Genomic DNA, 23,226 nt, shown 5'->3' with positions numbered 1-23,226 from the left:
CTGGCTTTTTGGAAATTCATGGATGCTTAAAATTCTCTTTTCATGTGCTCAGCATTTTGAGAACTGATCCAACACTGACCCGGGTGCCAGAAGTATTTGTACCACTGCTCCCACTCAATGGTTGCGTTGGGGGATGGCAACTTTAATCTGTGATGGGATCTTTATAATGGTCACAGTGAAGCTGGCTGCTAAGGGAGGCACAGAATCATTGTATCCTCTGGGCATCCCAGCCACACTCTGCCTCACCCAGCACCATCTACACTTGGGGCAATGTTGTCTGGTCTCTGGTCACTGGGGGAACAGAGCACTGTGGAGGCCGCCTCCCATTATAGCTCCCTTAATCCAGGGCAATCTTTCTGCAAAAGCCTTTTTAACTCAGGGCTCGTCCTTAAAGGACTAGAGCATATTTATCTTCAAGAAATCTGAACTGCAAAAGGCATTTACTTGTATGGACATATAGTCCAGGCACTAACTCCAATAAACAGCCTTCTTTAAATGCTGGATAATGAAGAATAGATATAAAGTCTGGGAGACTTTATGGGAGACTGAAAATTCTCCCAGTACAGTTTAATAAATCAGTTGCTGGCAAGCAGAGACTCTAGATGCAGTAAACACTAATGTGCAGGAAAGGACAAAAGGATCTTCCTCAGCTATAGTCGCTAGTTAAAGGATTGGTATGTAATTCTGCTAAGAATGATGCAATGGGAGAGACCCCATACTTTCTATGCTTGGCAGGCATCCTTTGCTATCAACTGATTTGTACTTTGAAATCCAGCCGCAAAGGCAAGCTGCAGTAACCTATCAGCAGCATGTGAAGGACGTGAGATGCAGACTTTGCTATGCATATAATTTAGCTACTAAGAAAACAGAGAAAAACCAGTTGGCAAACAAGTGGCAATGGTACGCCAAAGTAATCATGTCTACTGTAGAAGTGGGAGATAGAGACGTATTACCCAATCTTAGTCCCACAGTAAATGAGAAAATTGCAGATTGGTGGGAGTCATTAGTCTATATGGTACCATAGCTACTGGAAAGTGAATTACATATCTACAAGGTACAGACAGTTGGGAGAAGGTTCCATCCAACCCTGCACTGGGACATGCTTTGTCCTTGTGGATTCATTTCTGCTTCCAAAGCTATGGAGGTAGAATTGTGGAAGACACTCCACTAATCTGGAAAATTTGATTAAAAAGTAGCTAACGCAAATGTACAAACTGAAGAAGAAGGTGAATCTGCATATGATTCCATTCTGCAATCAAACTAAATCCTGTAGCAGGGGAATACCTCATTCCATGAAGGTCAAAGTGAAGAAGCAAACAGCGGGAATTTCACCAGATGAGTTCTGCACTGGAGCTGGGGTGAATTTGCCTATTTCTATCAACAGCATGAGTGAGAAGTTCTGTAGAGGTGCCTAGCAGAAGAAATAAAACTAGAAGCCAATCTGCCCAGTCTGTGGACTATGTTCTTAATTTTGCTACTGTCATTAGGGAGTAAAGGCCCACAGACAATACTCACTTATGTGCACCTTCTGGTACTACTTGTGCATGCCGATAGACACAGAGAGGATAAAATTGCCCGTCATAGATATCACACTGCCAGGACGTCAGTCATTTAGGTCGGGGAGAATGTACCCCACATAGAATCATAGAATTGTAGGACTGGAAGGGACCTTGAGAGGTCATCTAGTCCAGTCCCCTGCACTCATGGCAGGACTAAGTATTATCTAGACAAATCCTTGGATGTGTTTGTCTAAACTGCTCTGAAAAATCTCCAGTAGAGATTTCATACCCTCTCTAGTCAATTTATTCTGGTGCTTAACCACCCTGAGAGTTAGGAAGTTTTTTCCTAATGTCATGTCCAACCTAAACTGTCCTTGCTGCAATTTAAGCCCATTGCTTCTTGTCCTATCCTCAGAGGTTAACAAGAACATTTTTTCTCCTTCCTCCTTGTAACAATCTTTTATGTACTTGAAAACTATTATGTTACCCCTCAGTCTTCTCTTCTCCAGACTAAGCAAATCCAGTAATTTCAATCTTCCCTTGTAAGTCATGTTTTCTAGATCTTTAATCATTTTTGTTGATCTTCTCTGGACTTTCTCCAATTAGTCTTTCTGAAATGTGGTGCCCAGAACTGGACACAATACTCCAGTTTAGACCTAATCAGCATGGAGTAGGGCGGAAGAAATACTTTCCCCAAGGTTTCACACCCAGCACAATGGGACCTTGGATCCTGACTGAGTCCTCTGTGTGGTACCGTAATATAAATATATAAGTATGCAGCAATTACACTATGTGAGTGTTAAATGTTCCTTTCAAAATCAGGGATGGGAGGTCACTGTATCAATTCTTCACTATTTATACAAACTGGTTTGCAAACTGTAACAACAGCCCCTTAAAGTAGAGATGAACCTATAACGTGAGATTCAGTCAATCAGATTAATTTAAAGAACTAAAGTCATTCAAAGAAGAGTAATGGATGGACACCAAGAAAAAGTGTGTGTGTGAAATTGGAGCTGGCTAATAGCCGTGTGGGGTCATGCCTTCTTTGGGTGGAAGGAAAATACCTCTATCTCGATATAACGCTGTCCTGAGGAGCCTAAAAATCTTACCGCATTATAGGTGAAACCGCGTTATTTCAAACTTGCTTTGATCCACTGGAGTGCGCAGCTCCGCCCTCCCGAAGCGCTGCTTTACTGTGTTATATCCAAATTTGTGTTATATCAGGTCACATTATATCAGGGTAGAGGTGTAGCGGTATCCTCCAACCACTTTTTGAAATGGGATAGAGTAAGGGGATCACGAAGCCAGTCCAGCTACAAGCACAGGGATCTTGTTTTCTGTGTGTTTACAGAGTGCGGTGTGTACTTAACACAACTGGGGTCTTGTCATGGTCACTCATACATCTACACTCCCTGCAGATTTCTTCAGAGGAATCTCAGCCTGCCCACTGCAGACCCCAACCATCACCAGTTCCTTTTCGCCTCTTTTACCAGAGATCTGCTTACACCCCACTATAAATAAAAGGAGATATACCTATCTCCTAGAAGTGGAAGGGACCCCGAAGGGTCATTGAGTCCACCCAGCAGGACCAAGTACTGATTTTGCCCCAGATCCCTAAGAGGCCCCCTCAACTCACAACGCTGGGTTTAGTAGGCCAATGCTCAAACCACTGAGCTATCCCTCCCCCTAGGGGTACCCTGGAATGAACTAGGGGGAGCTGGAATGAACCAAAGTCTTACAACACCACCCCACTAGTGAGCTCATGCAGTACTATTCACTAGCTTTGTTCCTTCTGTGTAGCTAACAACATACATTGACTCCATTTGTGTGTCCTCGCCTCATGATGGAAGAACGGTAGAGAAAGGGAGCAGAAAGAATGTTTATGAAATGTCTCTGTGCCAGTAGCATTTGGCCTGCCTGTCAGTCATTGTAATGACCCTGCATTTCTATCACATTGTTCAACCTGTTACACCCAGAGCTACTTCATCCACCAGAGAAATGCAGCTACTTCTCCGAGGTCCTAATTCAGCAAAGCACTTAAATAAGTGCTTAATGTTAAGCATGGAAGTGGCTCCACTGAAATCAACACTATGCCCGTGCTTAGAGTTAAGCATGCGCTCGAGGACTTTGTGGAATGAGGGCCTAAGTGAAGAAAACATCACATCCTTTTGAAACTGCAGGAGAAACAGAGGGTGGCAGAGTGCAATGGCAGAGCTGGAATTTGGCCAGGAAACCAGAGTCAGTGTTCTAAGAAAGACACAGGATCCTCATGACGTTTCAGGAGAGGACTGAAGTGGAAGACAGAGGTTCAGGGTGATAGAGGCAGAAGAGGGGAAGCAAGAAGGGAGGAGGTGAGGGCAGAAGCCAAGGGAGAGGCCCTCTTTCCCAGCTGAGGCCTCCGTGTGCTACCATAATATAAATATATAATTATGCAGCAATTACATTGTTTGGGACTAGGTCAGAGATAGCAGGTCACCATGTCAGAGTTCTTTATCATTTATACATACCCGGTTCGCAAATTGGTAATGGAGGATGCCATGCACGATCATGTTCACACTTAATCAATCCATTCTTGTCTTTGAGGGCGTAACCGGAATTACATTCAATGCGAATCTTGTCCTCATACATGTAGGTTTCTTTTTTAGGTATTGCTTTTCCATTGGTAATGTCTGGAGATGGACATCTAATTTCTGTGAAACACCACCACCACCATCGTTAAATCAGAGCAAAAACAATTCTGCAGATTCATTTACAAGGAGCAGGTGAACATTTTGCTAGCTATAGAAAGTCAGCATTTCCTTCACATTTTTGAAGAGGCTGGTTTTCGGTGGAAGTTTTATATCATCGACAGACACAGCAAATCATTTCTTCCTGCCATGAGTGTTAGTAGGCGTGCCTCGTGGATTGAGGAGTACCCTTTCCAGTTTACTTCTGGGTAACTATCTGAATTGAAGTTGGCAGAATATTTTGGTCTTCAGCAGGGTTCTAAACAACATTGATTGCTGTGTTACAATAAATTTTGTGTAGAATCTACCTTGGTTATAATCTGCCTAAGGTTATATGGAGATTGTGGGTGGGGGCAACAGATCTGGACATGCACACACACTCTCTCTCTCTCTCTCTCACACACACACACACACACTCACTTTGAACCACATATCGACTATAGAGTAGAGCTTCCTAAATTTGTGTTAATTCTGTAGCTCAGTTAAAACAAAGAAAGCTAAACCAAAGACTAATATGCTTACTCCGACAAAATTCTTCATGTTCAGACCATGTAAAATCTTTTTGACAGGTAACACTTGCAGAGGATATTCCAGGGATTAACTCATAACCTCTCACACAGGAGTATTTCACTACAGTCCCAGCCGGAAACAACTTGCTGTTAGAACCATCTCGAAAAGCATTACTAACGAAAGGTGGGTCATCACAGCTACCTAAGAGCAAAAATAAATGTTTAAGGACATACATAACCAGGAAATCTTATTGAGAAATAATTCTTCTCTACAAGAATGTGACATGAAAGACATGTATATTAAAAAAAAAAAACCAAAACCTAAAACCCTATCACAAAACAAGAAACTCCACTGCACATGCTTCTCTCCCTAGGAGCGGATGAGAGGAAAAAACAAAACAAAAACAAAACAAACAACACATGCCAGGTGCATAGTTACATTATTTAGTGCAATACTGGATGGCACTGAGATATTATGGTGATGAGTGCAGTATAAGAACTTATACAATAAATACATAACTCTTCTTCAGTAGATCTCAGTATCATTACAAAGAACCTCAGTATCATTATTCTCATTTTACAGGGGAAACTGGGCCACAGAATGAGGAAGTGACTTGCCCAAGGTCACCCAGCTGGGATAGAGCCCAGGCCTCCTGAGTCCCACTTTAGTGCTCTATCCACTCGGCAACACTGCCTGCAATAAAATAAAACTGGAATCCCTGTTTTCAGCATACAAGTCATTTAACCAAAATATCATGGAGCTGTGTCAGCACAGTGGCATGCAAGTTTACACCGTAGTCACTATTTCCTCTCTTAAAACAAAGGGGACATCAAACTGGCTGTCCCCGAATCTTGGGTGACCAAGGGCTGCAGGGTCAGTCTGAAGGAGGTGATAGTCACCATACGACACTTACTTCGCTCACAAACTGGTAACGGAGGATCCCATCTACTATTTTCATTGCAATGAAGTATGTTACTGCCTTTGAGGGTGTAGCGGTGTTCACACTCAAACAGAACGGAGGCTCTGTAGGTGTATACAGGACTATATCCAGTCATCTGTTTTCCATGGTCAACTTTTGGTTGTTCACAGCGAACAACTGTATAAGAAAAACAGTGTCAGCTTGGGAGGTTTACTGTTAAATCAAAAATTGGGAAACAAAGTGAAGATACTTCAGTGGAATCCGATCTATTTACCAGGAGGATATGAACAGATTTGAAAGCACATGGCCCTGCAGAGATATCATGACATGTCTGAACACTCCTGCCCCCCCCACCTCCAAATGCACCCCAGAAACCACCTATTTATTTATTTGAAACATCGTGTTAAGGAAAAGCAGAAAAGTATCAGTGGGTCTGATGCCATGTTCTCAAATACCTTGGGGCATCGGTTTTGATAGAACCTAGTAGGCAAGTTTTAGTCTTTATCTAGCCTTTTCTTAACTCAAGTAAAGCATCAAACTACACCTGCTGAATTAGTGACCACCTGCAATGACAGTTCTGTCACAGGCAATTGTGGGGATCAGGGGTTGGGAGGGAGGGAGGGAGAGAGCATGCACACACATAATTACAGTCTTTGACAAGAGAGGTCTCATTGGGCAGCAGGAGCTGCTGGAACTGCCCCGTCTTGTTGCTTATCATTTGTGGACATTATAAAGTCATTTTTCCAGTCAGAGTTCCAGCTGTGCTTATAGCTGACAGACACTCAGATCTGGTCTCCTGTGAAGAAGATAGGCAGATATGCTCCTGGTTTACCTGCAGAAACCGCCACAGGAATAGTTTCTAGAGTGAGCAAAAAATTAGATGCGTTTCCCACATATGTCTTATCAAACATATGATCAATTTAAAAAAAACACCCATAAAAATGGGGTTTTCAGTAAGTTCCATGGCCACTTCAATAACATTTTATATGAGTTGGGGGAATATTAAAAACAATAACATGAAAATAAAATATTTTCAGTAAAGTTGACAGTTTTTCACAAAACAATTTGCTTTTTTTTTCAAAAAATTTCGATCAGCTCCAGTATTCTTCTTCTGAGGACTTGAAGTGAAGACAGATGTTGAATAAACTCCATTTCTCTATCCTTCTCCTTCTCCTCTCCTTCCCCACCCAGCTCCAAGCCCTGCTCCATCCCCCGTCTTGGCCCAGCTTCTCCTCTGAGAAGCAGACCACCTTGTCCGGCTCTCCCCTCCATGTGAGTAGTCAGTCTCATGTTGCCAGCCTGTCTCCCCACATGGAGCTTTTCCAGGATTCCATGTCACTCCCTCCTCCCATATCGACACCAACTGCCTCTTCGAGCTTCCTGGCTCCTTGCCTGAGGGAGGGGTTGGAACACAGAGCGTGGGCAGACCAAGGAAGCGGGCAGCAATTCTTGGCAGGGTGGGTGGGAACTGAGGCCAATCTGGACACAATAAGTGCAATTCCCTAAACCCCCTTAGTGTCTCTGCAAATCTCAAACTGGGCTCTATTCTCCAATGGGTGTTACTAAGAACGTGTGCTGAGGGGTGGGAATAAGGTTAGGAGTCCTGGGGACAATCTATTAAGCAGTGGCACTGTTACAGCTGACGTGGCTAATGTGTACGTGCACATTACCACTTGTTTTACAGTCATTGGATTCCGTCACCTTTGCATTCAGGGGCAGGCCCGCTCCAGTCTCCATTTACATTATCCTTGGATGTACAGTGAATGGAGGCCTCTCCAATAAGTGAGAAAGGAACCTGTCCCCTTTCTACAGTGTCACACTGGTAAGTGACAGATGTCCCATAGTTGAATTCCTCCATCGTTGTCCCAGTATGTGTCCCGTGCTCTATTATTGGAGGAGGCAGGCAAGGTATCACTGAAGAGAGGGGAAAAAGGAAAGAAAGGAAGCAAGAGAGAATTTAATGTATGTCATATCCAAAGTCTTATGAGAAAAGAAGAGGCTGAAACACAATGGACCAAAACCATAGATTGTTTAAAATCAATGTAGCGCCATTGACATCAAGGGAGGAGCACTGATTCACCAGCAGAGGACCGAACCTATTGACTAAAATGGAGTTACACCCATTTACACCAGCTGGGGCTCTGTGGGAGACAAGATTTTTAAGACTAGAAAATGGGGAAGGTTTCCTAATGTAGTTATGCCGCCGGGATGTGGTGGGAGTGGATGCACAGACTGAAGCATCATGAAAGCCGGAGAAGGGAGGAGAAATCAAATCGAGGTCTTGCCCATTCACGCGTATTAAGGATTCTCTGGCACTTCCTCCAAAGGGAGGAGTTAGCTATTTTGGTAATTAATCCTGCCTCCTTAAACTCTGCCTGCAATTTCAGTGGAGTCCAGAATGCTTCACTCCCTGTCCTAAACAGTTACTGCTCTTTACTGTGAAACGCACCTGTCACTTTCCATCCTAGGGATAGCTGTGTATGAGTGACAGGCAAAGTTATCCCTAAATATAAAGATATCTGTAAAGTGCTTAGAGATTGTGCTATAAGCATGTTAATACTATATCTGAAGAGCAAGGATCTGATTCAATTTACGCCAGCTGGGGATCTGGTCCAAGCTCTGTCGGCCAAGAATCTGAGTCTTTTGTGCTTCTACCCAGGGCCGGCTCCAGGGGTTTTGCCGCCCCAAGCAGCCAAAACAACAACAACAACAACAACAACAAAACCCACGATCGCGATCTGCGGCAATTCAGCAGGAGGTCCTTCGCTCTGAGCGGGAGTGAGGGACCCTCCGCCGAATTGCCGCCTAATACCTGAACGTGCCGCCCCTCTCAGGAGCGGCCGTCCCAAGCACCTGCTTACTAAGCTGGTGCCTGGAGCCGGCCCCACTTCTACCCCACAAACAGACAAATTCAGAAGCTAACAAGGTTTTCTACAACATGGTGCAAGAGGAAAACAAAACTGAAGTGTTCAAGAATTTAGTATGCAGTGAAATGATAAAGGAGTTGTATTTCAGAATCCATCCGGCAGGAGACAGTACGCTTTTCATTGTCTAACCCTGACTACACTTTCCCCATATTAAGAGTCTCTACTCACCTTGACAGTATGGAATATCTCTGTCCCATGTAACTTGTGATCCTTCAAGCACACATTTTCTTTCTGCATTTCCAATTAGTCTGTACCTGAATAAAACAGGGGGGAATGGAATTTATATGATACAAACTGAGATTGGATGTCTTGCCTAGTCCATCATCAATAAGGCTTTGATTCTCTTACATCATCATTAGTAGGGTTGGTCAACAACTTTTCATCAAAACTATTTTTCAACCGTAAATTGGATTTTCAATTAAATGTTTGGGTTTTTTTAAAGCATCTGCTTTCTGCAGAAATTTTCCACGTTTCATGGAAAAATAGAATGCCCCCAAACTGAAATATTTTAATCCCAAAATGCTGCCATGGTGCCACATTGGAGCTGTAGCTTGGATGCCTCATTCTCCTATATAGGTTGGTCTCCCAGGTGAGGATACATCTCCCATGATTCATCGTGGCCTTCGCAAGAGGAGGTAGGATCATGGGAATCTGTGACTGGGTTGCGTCTGGGCCCAGGACAAACTATTGCCAGGTCCCTAGTCAGGTGTAAGGAAACAGAAGGTATTTTATTTATCTGTCACCCCCTTCTGGCAGGCCACCAGCTGCAGCAGACTTACTCAGCACCAGCAGATAGGTCACTGGTGACAAATCAAACAGAGTCCTGTGTCACGCCCACATTCCTTCAGGGAAGTCCTGGCAGGCAGCTGTCTATCAAGCCATTCCTGGCCTTATCCAGGCCTCTCTCAGAGTAAGAGCTGGAGGTCTGCTCTCCTTCCCAGTCTGCCCCCAGCTGAGCTGTGCATTCTACTTTTAACTCCTCCCACCAAATCTGACACCTACAGCAGGTGTAGCAGGGTGAGGCTTCTGAGCCTACATCAGCTCATTAGCCTTTTCCTGGGGTTTGTATGCCCCATCCCAGAGTCCCTCGCTGGTTAGCCTGACATTGATCCCAGGCAGTCATGGAATGGCTGATATGGGATGCGATCAGTAAAGAATGAAAGGATGGCAGCTTTCATGGTTTCATGGAAAATAAATTTTATGGAATAAACTTGATATTTTTTTTTCATTAGATTAGAAGTTTGGTTGATGACGATAACTCATTGATATAATAATATATTTAGTCTTCGGTAAGGCACTAGATTTAATATTGCATGCTGTTCTGGCTAAAAAACTAGCACTATCCAAAAAAAATCAAATAGATTAAAACTGGTTTAACTGATATATCTCAAAAAAAGAGAAAGTATAGGAGTGGGAGTATCCTTAAACTGGTCATTTCTACTGGGGTCCTCCAGGAATCTGTTCTTGGCCCAGTGCAATTCAATATTTGTATCCATTATCTGGAAGAAAGTATCAAACCATTGCTATTGAAGTCTGCAGATGACAGATTGGTGCAATGGTAAATTATGATAAGGCCAGGTTAGTTTTACAGAGTTATCTGGATTGCTTGGTAAACTGGGCTCAACTGAACACCATGCGTTTTAATATAGCTAAATACAAAGGTATAGGTCTAGGGGGAAAAAATGCCAGTCACACAGAATGGGAAGACTATCCTGGAAAGCAGTCGTTCTGAAAAAGGACTTGGGGGTCGTGGTGGATAAACAAGTGAACATGAGCTCCTAGTGAGATGCTGTGGCTAAGAGGGCTAATGCAATACATGGATACGCAAGCAGGGGACAGTTCAGTATGGGTCGGGAGGTGGTATTACCTTTATATACAGCAGCCATGCAGCTACCCCAAAAATACTGAATCCAACTCTGGTGTTTGCACGTCAAACAAAGATATTCAATTGGGAAGAGTGCAGAAAAAGGCGACAAGAATGATTTCAGGCTGGGAAAATCTGCCTCATTAGGGTGGAGGAAGCTCAATCTATTTAGCTTTTCAAAGAGAAGGTTAAGAGGTGACTTGATCATGGACAGCCTGTAAGTACCTACACAGCTAGAAGATTTGATAATAGAGGCCTCTTTAATTTAGTAGAAAAAGGTATAAGAAGATCCAACAGCTGGAAGCTGAAACGAGATAAATGTTTGTGCCTTGTATGTAGCCTGAATTTAATAGTGGAGGTAATTAACTATTCGAGCAACATACCTAGGGATGTGGTGAAATCTCCAAATCAAGATTGGAATTCTTTCTAAAAATATGTTCTAGCTCAAATACAAATATGGGTTTGATCATCAGTAGGTGAAATGTTCTGGGCTCTCTTATACAGGAGGTCAGACTAGATAATCGTAATGGTCCCTTTGGAAATTAATAACCTATAAATCTATCAGCACAAGCTGCCCATTACTCACCCCTCTTCACAGATGAAGTTTACTGTTGCACCAAACGTGAGATCTGATAGAATAACAAGTCTGCCATTTTCTGGCTCTCCAGGGTGACGGCATGATCTTGCTAGAAAGAAATAAGACTGGAATTAGTCTTTATTTGCATGTCTTGACTCAGTAAAATGTAACCATAAAAGAACCAAAGATTCTGTCTCTATCAAAACTCTACTCACTTTTTGCCAGCTCAGGATATAGAGCCAGTCTTAACTTGCAATTTGTGTATGTGCTTGTTTAAATCAAACTCTGTTCCATTACCATGTTTTTGTGCATGTGAATATTTCACCTGTGACAGTTAGAATGTCTTCCAGCCTGGAATAGTCTACTATTTAAGGTTCAAAATCCATTTTTAGTTTGTGTTTTAAAGCTTCAGAGCAGAAGGAAACCTTTGTAGACATCTTTGGAGTTGCCCAAGATCAAGGAGCAGCAGGTTTCAGATACGAACTGGTCATTTAGTGGTGAAAGCCTTCATATCATATCAGTGAACTTAACCCCTCCCTCCAGGCATGCAGTCCCTCTCATTATACTCTTTAATCAAAAAGGGCTGATGAAAATAAATTAGTTTAAAAAAAGAAAAGTAAAAAAACAAAATACTCACCCCTGCAAAACTGTAGGGCGTCTGACCATTGAGAACGTGACGTGCAATAAAGAATGGACTTTTGTACCTTGGTATAACCTGAGCGACAGTTGTACTCCACTTTGCTATTAACAGCAAACTTACTCCGATTTCTATACTCCTCCTTTAGCTCAGCAAAATGAAAACGCGGTGGCTCATCACAATCACCTAGTTACAAAACAGAGGTGTCAAAAATATGTAACTAGAAAAATGTGCTATAGTCCAGACCTCATTTACTGAAGTGTCCCTTCTTGGAATACTAGAAGGGTTGTAAACAAAATACCTGAGCTCTCCCTCCTAACTGACCCCTGCTACTCCACCTGGTTCTCTCAAAGATTTGTCTTAAAAAATTTTTTTGGCATCAAACAAATCTAAGTTCTCCTTAAAGTCAGGAAAACAATCTTCCCATCTGTAAGGGGAGGATAAGGATGCAAGAATTATTTTCTCTGCAGCTTGTCTGGACAGAACATATGTCCTTCCCCATCATCACTGTGATGGTTGTTGCATCTCCAGCTGTGACACGAAACACTGCAGGCTAGGTCCTAGAAGGTGGATAAGCAGCTGGACTGGAGCTGCTAAGGTAGAAACAAAGCTAGTATCCTTGTACCCAGTTTATTCTACATTTTGAAACCAGCTGGGAGAGGGTAAGTTATTGGAGGTGACGCAGATCTGGTGCTTGTTATGCTATTGGCGCCAGCTGATGGACAAAGAGGAAAGGAATGGCCAAAAGGTGGGGGAAAGGTTGGGGGGAGTGCTAGAATCAACTCAAAAATAAATCGTCGTTGTCCTGCTTATATCCTTAAAAAGGCGAGGAAAACTTTGTGGCCTACTCTTGCCATCAGTCATCCCCCCAGTTATAAGCCTCCAGAGTCCTGCGATCTTGGATGCAACCCTGAGAAATCCTGAACGTCAAGCCACCAGCCTGATGTTAAGCACAGATTGTTCATTACTCCAAAATATGCACATTTATCCAAGCCTCTTACGTCTCAGGAACTTGAGGAGTGTCTCCAGTTAACTGTTGCCTTACACATTGTATTGCACTACAATTATACATTGTATTGCACTACAGTTCTCATTTGGAAGCACTTTACACCCACTTTGCACTTATGTAAATGAATGCACAAGGTGTTGGGAGTGGAAAAAACATCAATCCCTAAGGGTATTGGGAAGACAGATTCTCGTCTCTTGCAAGACTGCTGATAATCGTCTAGTGGAATTTTAGACTGTTCAGAAACGCAGAGGCAGCAAGAAAAATGATCAGAGGGAAACAACAAAGTTATATGAACCTCCAAAAAGAGGTTCCTCACACTGAGATTTCACTGGATGTTCAGGCTGGTTCTTATTTTACCCAGCTGGATTTGCTGGATACTCATGTTTACTCACTGTGTACAGCAACAACGAAGGCAGCAGCAAGTAACAGTGGAATGGTGGCTATGTAAGAACGCTGTTTTCCAGGGGTTAGAGATACCATCTTCCTTTGTGTCATGTGCTCTTCTTGCAGACCTAACAAGGAAGTTAGCACATCTCTTTCCAGGCTAAAGATCTGTAAAAATATGAGATGGGGGGAGTAAGGTGTTTCATTTACATTTAGGAGGAACATACATTGTAAGCTCCTTGGGGCAGGGACCATCTCTTTGTCCTGTGTTTGTACAACGGCTAGCCCCTAGGGTCCTGGTCCTTGACTGTGGCTCCTAGGAGCTCGGTCATAGAAGTAATGATAAACATAATACAATGCCTAGCTCCTGTATAGCGCTGTTCATCAGTAGATCTCAAAGCATTTTACAACAGAGGTCAGTGAGCCACATCCTCAGCAGGTGTAGGTTGGGGTCATTCCATCAAAGCCAGTGGAGCCACCTTGAGTTACACATGCTGAGGGTGTACTATAGGCTATTCAAAACAGAAGCAAGGTGGGGAAAGTTGAGAGGTAAAGTCAAATATCCCTGCAATAACAAGGGTTTTAAATGATCTGGAGAAAGGGGTAAACAGTGAGGTGGCAAAATTTGCAGATGATACTAAACTGCTCGAGATAGTTAAGACCAAAGCAGACTGTGAAGAATTTCAAAAAGATCTCACAAAACTAAGGAATCGAGCAACAAAATGGCAAGTGAAATTTAATGTCGATAAATGTAAAGTAACGCACATTGGAAAAAATAACCCCAACTATACATACAACCAGGGGCGGCTCTAAAAATTGCGCCGCCCCAAGCAGGGCGGCACACCGCGGGGGGCGCTCTGGCGGTCGCCGGTCCCGCGGCTCCGGTGGACCTCCTGCAGACATGCCTGCGGAGGGTCCGCTGGTCCCGCGGCTTCGGTGGAGCATCTGCAGGCGTGCCTGTGGGAGGTCCACTGGAGCTGCCTGCCCCCTGCTTGGCGCGCTGGGGTCTGGAGCCGGCCCTGTATACAACACAATGGGTGCTAATTTAGCAACAACTAATCAGGAAAGAGATCTTGGAGTCATCGTGGATAGTTCTCTAAAGACGTCCACGCAGTGTGCAGTGGCAGTCAAAAAAGCAAACAGGATGTTAGGAATCATTAAAAAAAGGGCTAGAGAACAAGAAGGAGAATATATTATTGCCCTTGTATAGATCCATGGTACACCAACATCTTGAATACTGTGTACAGATGTGGTTGCCTCATCTCAAAAAAAATATTCTGGCATTAGAAAAGGTTCAGAGAAGGGCAACTAAAATGATTATGGGTTTGGAACAGGCCCCGTATGAGGAGAGATTAAAGAGGCTAGGACTTTTCAGCCTGGAAAAGAGGAGACTAAGGGGGGATATGATAGAGGTATATAAAAACATGAGTGATGTGGAGAAAGTGAATATGGAAAGTTATTTACTTGTTCCCATAATATAAGAACTAGGGCCCACCAAATGAAATTAATAGGCAGCAGGTTTAAAACAAATAAAAGGAAGCATTTCTTCACACAGTGCACAGTCAATCTGTGGAACTCCTTTCCTGAGGAGGTTGTGAAGGCTAGGACTATAACAGGGTTTAAAGGAGAACTAGATAAATTCATGGAGGTTAAGTGCATTAATGGCTATTAGCCAGGATGGGTAAGGAATGGTGTCGCTAGCCTCTGTTTTGTCAGAGGGTGGAGATGGATGGCAGGAGAGAGATCACTTGATCATTACCTGTTAGATTCACTCCCTCTGGGGCACCTGGCATTGGCCACTGTCGGTAGACAGGATACTGGGCTAGATGGACCTTTGGTCTGACCCAGTATGGCCATTCTTATGACTGCAAGTTTCACACAACTCCTACAGGCTTTAATCAGACACATGTCTTTGCCTTTTTTTGAAGTGATATTTTTTCTTTAAATGAAAACTAAAATCCCAAATGAATAGGAAGTTATTTAATTTTTCAATCTACGGAAACCTGCCTCACATCTCACTTTCTCAGGGCACGTTTATAGCACGGTAAATAGAAATGCCTGAGTCTTGGCACACCTTCAGGGTTCAACAACACACCCCACATTAACCTTGTAAGTTATGTGATTAACATGGTTCAAACCAACCTCCAATTCTCAAGTCCTAATACTTCTAACAATGGAGGGCAGGGTGGCTTAAAGGAGCTAGCAGTAGCCTAGGACTCAAGAGATTTGGGTTGTATTCCTGGCTGTGCCGCTGGCCAGTTGTTACAACCACAGGCAAGTAACATCACTGCTCTGTGCCTCAGTTTCCCCATCAGTACCCATTGAAACAGTCATGAATAGATAAAGAACAAACTGCCAAAGCCATTTGTATTGTGACAAATATTGCAACTGCGTGAATTATCTTTGGGGACCAGATAGTGTTCATTTTATGAATGGGTTATGTATCACTTTGGGCCACAGATTGTTTGCCACTTTGGTGTGGGGGAAGGTTACTACAGCTCCTCCAGGAACCAAAAATGTGTGTGCGGGGAGGGTGATGCAGGTGAATCCCTCAGGATGAGAACACCTCCCCGGAGAGCTTCATATATACTAGGTCAAACTGGATTTTCCACAGACAAAGTGATTCTGGTATAAAAAGGCTGAGTTTAAACTGACTCATGTGGCCTCCTTTTGTCACCAAATGGACAGGACCCTCTGTCCAAGGGGGGACCTCAACCCTTATGAAAGGGCTCATAAGACTGACGGACCTCTGGATCCTTTTAGCGTACGTATAGGAACTTTTTTTTTGTATGTTTACTCTGTAGTGCTTTTACCCTAAGAATAAATGCATTTGGCTTTGTGAAGGTTGGTTGGTAGCCGGTATAGATGTAGTAGCCCCTGGGAAAAGGTTAATTACAGGCAATCTCAGCAAGGTGCAGAGGGACAGCAAGCCTGAACTCCTCGCCTGGAGGCAGGGGCGGCTCTAGAAAGTAGGCTGCCCCAAGCAGCGCGGAGCGCTGCGCCGCCCTCCCCCCGCCCGTCCCCTCTCCCCCTTCCCCCGGGGCTTCGGCTGGCTCTCCTGCGGGACCTGCGGCCGCAGCCGCGCCTGCGGGCGGGAGCGGAGCTCGAAAAACCCGCCCGCCGCGCGCCTGCCCGGACCGGGCTCGGACCGACCCGACGCAGGCATGGGCATGGGCTCAGGCGCGAGCCAAACCCCCGCCCCCCCGGCGGCCGCGCCCCCCGCCTGCGCTGGCGGCTGCCTGGAGAGCCACCCTGCCTGGAGGGAAAGAGATGCAGGTCTCCACGGGAGAGAGGTGATGGCAGGGAGCCTGAAACCTTAAGAGGCACTTAACTCTGAAACTGGGACACCACACTCTCTCACCCCCAGATGGGGCTAAGGAAGCACTCAAACTAGATGAGTGAGAGCATGAACACTAGCTAAATCTCATTGGTCTCTTATTGGTGATTAATGGAAAGGCTTATGTTAATTTCTACTCCCCTATTAAACAATTAAATTAGCTAGCTACATATAACCATTGCACAACACGTAGCTGATAATTGCAGTAACAAAATAAGGTAAAACATACCTGAAATAAGGATTCAGAGAGTTAAGAATGATTGCAAATGATTTTATAAGAATGTGACTTGCTGTGTCTGTTCGGAAGTTTTATTGTATCTCTTCAGACCTTTTTTGTTCTTTGCATAAAGCTATTTGACTCCTCGGATAACAACTGAGCTTTCCGCATGATAAAAGGTAACAAATTCACTACCCAAAGCACAAACTTGCCCCCAAAATACATGCCAACTGCTTATCAGTTTGTCAGGCTCCCTTTAAAACCTTTGTTATTGCCAGGACATTGGCACTTTCCAGCCAGGTAGCCAAATTAATTCCTCCAGGGACATAAGCTGATCTGCACTTTCCAGAGAAATTTATATAGTCCTCTACGCCCATTAGAATACTCTGACAGAAAGAAAACAATTGCTTTATTTGTAAATCTCTATGGAACAAACCCTACCATTCATGGGCAGGTAAAGCTCCCACTGGAGTCAGCACAACTGCTGCGCAATATATTATACCCATATGTACGTACAGGTGTGTGAAAAATATGTAGAGTCAATTGGAGTTTTGTACAAGTCCATAGTGATTGCGGTGAAAATTTCAGAAGTGCCCGAGTCCCATTTTCAAAAGTGCCTCAGGCATTTATGGGCTTGAACCTGCTCCCCTGGAAGTCAACGGCAAAACCCCTCTTGATTTTAATGATTCAGGATCAGACCCTAAGTGCCCGAGTCACTTTTGAAAATTAGCTTCAGTCCCTTGGGAGCCTTTGAAAAAAATCTTACCCCATGACTACAAGATGTGCCCCATACAGACAACTGCAAGAGACTCTTGTTGAAGTTATTAGCTTGCAACCTGTACAGTACTTATTTAAATCACCTAAACTCACTTTCTCTGTCTCCCTCTCTCCTGGTTTCCTTAAACCTAATACTTCTTGCTGCTGTTCTGCTTTGCTAGCTCCCCCTCTTCTGCTAGGGCTGGCTTTGTTTACTAAATCTGTGCACATGGGCATACTTGCTAGAATCGATTATATTGAGGTTTTAATAAATGGTTCTAGATTTCCTGCTTCCCCCCAGCCCATTTCCCCTGGGCTTCTCTCAGAGCAATGGTGCCTTAAGTAGCTGGCTGCAATCACAGTCAACTTACCGGTAGGTTTGTCAGCAGGAGGCAGAGTGCACTCAGGTCTATTTGGTTACTGAAGGATGAAATGGTATCTTTGACTTTTCCAGTCTAGCCTGTCCTGCACCCAGGGATCACCATGCTAAACAAGAAGCTAGCAGGATATGCTTACACATACAGAAGTGCTGCGATATGGTGAAATTGAGACAAGGTTTCGATCTGGGGCAACGGGGGGGGGAAGGGTGGTGCACCAGCTTATCTATAAAAGATTAACTCCTCCTCTAAAATGACAAGGAAGTAAATTATTCAACCTGCAATCAAACGTTAGATAATTCATTTCACCGCAAGCAGATGTCGAAATTGTTTACTTACTGCGCTAATCTGCCAACTCTTTACTGAAAATGACATGAATAAAGAGTTCTCTGGAATTTGGTTGAATAGTTCATTGTTCCAAGAGCAAACAGACTGATGGACACGCCAGCTGGGATATAACTACTGTACTACAAAGGGTTTTCTATTTTGCTTTTACGAAAGGGATCGTTTCACTGGAAAACCCACAACAGTTTGTGTATATTATATGAGTAGATGCCTCCTGACCCTGACGGTATTTTATGATGGAGGTTTTTCGATAGTTTCTCCAAGTGTCTCTGAACTCATTCAAAAAGGATACAGGCTGGAATTTTCAAAGGCATTCAGGGGAAATGGGCCCCCAAATCTCACTAAATTTCAGTGAGTGTTGAGCACCTCCCTCCTTTTGGCCTTTCTGAAAATACCAGCCATGCTGCCTACAATGTCAAATGCTGTACTTTGTCTCCTGAATCAACTGTGTGATGCTGTGGTGTATTAATAGGAGTTTGCTATGTAAGATAGAGGAGGGAATTGTTCCACTCTTCTACTCGGGGCTGGTGAGTAGTGCTGGAGCACTGGATCCTGTTTTGGGCACCATGCTCCAAAAAAGAAGTGAATAAGTTGGAAAGAGTCCAGAGGAGATCAACAAAAATGAGAGGTTTAGAAAACATGAATCTATGAGGGAAGTTGAAAGAATAGGACATGCTTAGAGTAGAGAAGAGATGGCTTGGGGGATGGGGGACGACATGAGACCAGTCTTCAAATATATAAAAGGTTGCTATAAGAGGATGATCAATTGTCCACTGAGGGTAGGACAAGAAGAAATCGACTTAGTTTACAGCAACAGAAAAATTAGGTTAGATATTAGGAAAAGCAATTATTGGAACAGATTACTAACTGAGGTTGGGGAATCCCTGTCATGGGAGGTTTTTAAGAATATATTAGGCACACCCCTGCCAGGGATGATTCGGGTATACTTAATCCTGCCTCAGCACGGCGGGATGGACTAAGTGGCCTCCTAAAGTGTCTTCTAGCCCCCACATTTCTATGATTCTCTGATTCTGGGTCAAATCCCTGAGTCCTGACTTGGTTCTTAGTTGATCTGTACTTGGGGCAAACGCTCACTGACATCCGTGGGTGTTTTGACTGAGTAACATCTTCAGCATTTGGTGCTTCTGTGCCTGTTTCTTCCTCCTCAGACTAGTTTCATTTTGGGCATGGTTGAGTTTTTAAATAAGCAGTTCATTTTCTTACCCCTTCAATCCTGGCACCTTAAGACAACATAAGAATTGTCAAAACCGAATAACCAATAGCCCTGGATCCTGTCTCCAGCAAGGAAGCAGTTTATTCAGCCAATGCTAGGTTAACCAGCAGACATTAACCCATCCACAGTGCAATGTTACACCACAGGGGCCAAGGATTCACCTTCATGGTTGTGCTCCTTGCTTCTGCTGGTCCAGAGAACATGTTAAAATATGCATGTGCAATGGTCTAGTTATTACTTAGTCTTGTCTTAAGTGCAGGGGACTGGACTAGATGACCTACTGAGAAGTGTAGGACTGGAAGGGACTTATAATTCTGTGCTGGTATCTGCTTGTTCCTTTCACTGCTACTCAGGAAAAGGGTCAGAACACCCAACTACCATCAGCATTTACACTGCAGGGCTTAAACTGACCGCTAGGTCACCTGGTTCCACACTGGAACTATGTCACTGATGATGAAGAGTTATTAGCAGAGGATAGCTGTTGGGGTAGCCTAGCTGAACTGAGTTGTGGGTGTCTTTCTAGTTCCCAGTGGACCGGGATCACCACTATACAAACAAAATTCAAACTGATACTGACTCCCCTTTTCCCCCCGTTCGTCAGTATCAGCCAAGACGTTAAGGACAAAACAGGCAATGGAGACAGAACAACCCTCCTGCCCTTAGAGATGGTCCTTGCAAAGACGGGTTGAAGCACCTTGGGGCCGTGTTGAAGAAGTTTGCTCTGCAGCTGTTCACGCTGGTCCTGTCTTATCTAGTGCCTTTCACTGGCACCAAATTCGCATGAAAACTTAAAAAGGAGACAAACCAAACCAACAAGTGGGGCAAGTCATTTATTTAGGTCTCTTTTGCATACATAAGTTGGTTACCTTGCCTTCCCTCCAGCTGGAATTTTAGCTTTTCCAAGCGGAGTTTCTCCATTTCCATCATAGATTTGGTTTCAATCCAGTTCGTCCCACATGACAGGGACTCTGCCATCTTACGCACATCCTCACAGACAGCAGCACGCAGGCTTTGACTTTTCTGAGAGACACGCAACGGAAGGCACATCACTAAGCCAGAGAGAACTCAGACTTGATTCTGTTTTTAAATGTTATGGAAGTGCCAAAAAGCCTCTAGCAGGGTTTTAACCCATGACCTCTGACTCTAAAGAGCATGAGCCTCTGCTGCCAAAGCTGAAGGACCAGATCCATTAATCCAGAGAGTACAGCAGACCCATGAGCCTCTACATGACATCTACCAATGGGGGTGGGGCGTGGACAAAGAACCACGTTGTATTGGTGTAGTACGTACTCTCCTTGGCCAGGGAAGCGCCTCCAGAGCATCAAAGGTTCGCAGCAGTTCAAATTCCCATATGGGCCATCACATTACAAGTTGTAGCCTATGTGGGGGATTGAACTACTGCGAACCACTGACCCTTACGGTACACAAACACAGCAATGGACTGCATCAATGCAATTATGCTGGAGCAAAAGTCCTAATATTCATACAACGCACCAGTGAAAAATAGAGCTTGTACAAGTGCAATTTACCAGGGATGGTCATAGTGGTGCAAGTTTCATCTTAGACCAGTGCAGCACATCTCCACGGGAAGTTTTCATTGGTGTAGCTACCTTGATATAGATACTTGAATGGAAACAAACCTATTTGCACTGCATCATACGGTTGATTCAGGGCCTTAGGTCATGCCAATAATGTGGAATTTTCAACCCAAAGTTAAAAACTTTTCTTCTGTTGTTTTTTTTCCCCACCTGGGGCGAGGGAGGTGCAGCAGCAGTAGAATTTGCTGCTTATCTCCTCCGCTCTCTTATATGCTTACTAAGCAGTTGGTAACTCCAGCAGCACAGACATTGTTGCCTCTTACCACAGCTGTAGAAATGGTGTTATTTTCCCCGTTACTAATGCTTCACTTTCTTCGTTTCTTTGTCTGGTTCCGAAGCTCTGGAACTCACAGCTGGAAGGACCATGTACAGTGTGGACAGAAATTAAACAATGTTTTACAAACATGAATTAAGTCTTGCAACATCCCGGTGGCAAATATTAATCTGACCCTTTCACAGAATGGGGGAACTGAGGCGCAGAGAAATGAAGTGACTTGCCCAAGGGCACCCCAGTGAGTCTACAGCAGAACTGGGAATAGAAGATTTCAAATCCTGTGACTTAAAATCTACCCTTTATCTTCCACAAAACTATTCTTCCTCCCATCCAACCTACAGACACAGATACAAAGGAGGCCCAAGTGTATACAGTGTTCCAGGTACAACTCAGGTGCCGTGGTGAATTGGGTGTCTGGATTGTGACTCATGTGCAGCTTTGGTCACCTCCTGTCAAGAGACCCTGAAGAAAGAGGACCGTGCCAGGGTTATACAACTGAATAATGGCCTACAGCCAAGGTGTCCCAAAGTGACTCTGAATGCCCAGCTTGTGAAACTTTAAAAGAGGCCTGGTTTGGTTTGGCTTTTATTAAGAGGGAAGGTGCACAATATTTTTGGAAAATTAGACTCTTCCAAGACATCTCCAGTTGGACCTCTAAAAACACTGGTCACTTTTTAAACTCTTGCCTAATGATTCTGCTTGGGTAATAAGTGTCACAGGATCAGGCCTAGCCCTTCAAAAGGCTAAACATACCTGGATGTGACTCTCAAAAAAACAAAGAGGGAGGGAGAGATGGTGAGTTACCTTTACAGATGGGTGCAGATGCATGCCACTTCTGGGAAGACGTACAATAAAGATTTTTTTTCTCCAAAAAGACGGTAACCATTAGCACAAGTGTATGTGACTTGTTTTCCCTCATCAGCTCCCCAACTAGACGCAGTGCTGTTGTCAACCTTAGGACTATCTCCACAACTTTCAGCTTAAAAAGAAAACCAAAACCCAGCACAACTGGAAAACAATCAGTTTTCCCCTGTGCGGACACAGAAGAGATTGCTGGCAAAAAAAAAAAAACTGCAAGAAGGAACATGCCCCTTTAATGTGCAATATTAGCATAGGATCTGTGCTGTAGAAAAGTAATTCTGCAGTGCCAATCAGGTTTCTTTTGCAAGTGGGAATAACTCTAGGCTTTGCAGGCTGCCAAGGACTTATTGCTGAGGTTAGAACGGCTGCTCACTATAGCATCCATATCTGCACCACTATATGTAACCCAGTTACACTGCAGAGTGATTAGAGATATCGCTCGTCTACTTAACTGGATTTCTCAACTCGTATACTGGAGCAGATGGAGCACAGATCTCCGAGCGCGGGGCAACTAGCCATTTGAGGGTTCTTGTGCATATCAAAATGATGAGCTTAGCTCTGGTTATAGTGGTTGCATTTTTTTTTTAAGCCCGCCACTGTGGGAGCCGTTCCTTTATAGTCAGCTAAGTGATCCTGCAGGGTGGTGGGCTGGGGACTGAACTCCTCTTCATCCAAAGAACAGAAAAGGCACAGGCAGCAGCTCTGCAGGCTTACCAGACCCTCACTCCTTAGGTGCTGCATCTTAACCTAAAAAGACCTACTCCTATAGGCAAGATAGGATCTCACTGGCCTCTTTGCTTAGCTACTTCCTGTACCAAAGCCAGCCAGAACTAATTATGGTGGTTACTATGGTATGGTCACCTGTCCACTGAGAAGTAGCCAGAGGCAACCAGATGATTTGACTCTAACCATCTATCACATGGTAACTATTCTGGGATCAGAGCTGGATTTCAACCAGCCACCTATAAAGGAAAAGCTCCCTATCCCATTATAAAATCCCTGAGCCACATTTACACAATCAATTTTTTTTTAGACCTCAAAATAAGATCAAGGTCCTGTTTGATTTGGAGATTGGGACGGTTCAGACTGGGGCTCTTGTTTTTTTCTCACCCCTTTGTTCATCATATGCATTGTGCAGGAACATTTAGCAAACAAGGCAAAAAACAAAATTTGTA

The 23,226-nt window shown here is 43.9% G+C and overlaps 1 protein-coding gene across 1 annotated transcript in view; it reads right to left on the bottom strand.

The window, feature by feature from the left end:
• LOC120404017 (complement receptor type 1-like) overlaps positions 1 to 17,914 on the bottom strand; it is a 98,667-nt gene extending 80,753 nt beyond the window's left edge. Inside the window, exons 1-9 of the mRNA XM_039536030.1 lie at positions 17,734 to 17,914; positions 13,061 to 13,220; positions 11,660 to 11,845; positions 11,032 to 11,131; positions 8,750 to 8,835; positions 7,356 to 7,568; positions 5,649 to 5,831; positions 4,748 to 4,936; positions 4,007 to 4,189 (exon numbers count right to left, since the gene is read on the bottom strand). Of these exons, the coding sequence (XP_039391964.1) occupies positions 4,007 to 4,189; positions 4,748 to 4,936; positions 5,649 to 5,831; positions 7,356 to 7,568; positions 8,750 to 8,835; positions 11,032 to 11,131; positions 11,660 to 11,845; positions 13,061 to 13,163 (1,243 nt within the window). The 5' untranslated portion in view covers positions 13,164 to 13,220; positions 17,734 to 17,914. The remainder of the gene's footprint in view (positions 1 to 4,006; positions 4,190 to 4,747; positions 4,937 to 5,648; positions 5,832 to 7,355; positions 7,569 to 8,749; positions 8,836 to 11,031; positions 11,132 to 11,659; positions 11,846 to 13,060; positions 13,221 to 17,733) is intronic.
• Between the last annotated feature and the right edge of the window lie 5,312 nt (positions 17,915 to 23,226).

The sequence above is a fragment of the Mauremys reevesii genome, linkage group 4 (assembly GCF_016161935.1).
Source record: "Mauremys reevesii isolate NIE-2019 linkage group 4, ASM1616193v1, whole genome shotgun sequence".
In the NCBI taxonomy this organism is placed as follows: domain Eukaryota; kingdom Metazoa; phylum Chordata; order Testudines; family Geoemydidae; genus Mauremys; species Mauremys reevesii.
The sequence above is the reverse complement of the archived record's forward strand: the minus strand, read 5'-3'. Positions and strand labels throughout refer to the sequence as shown.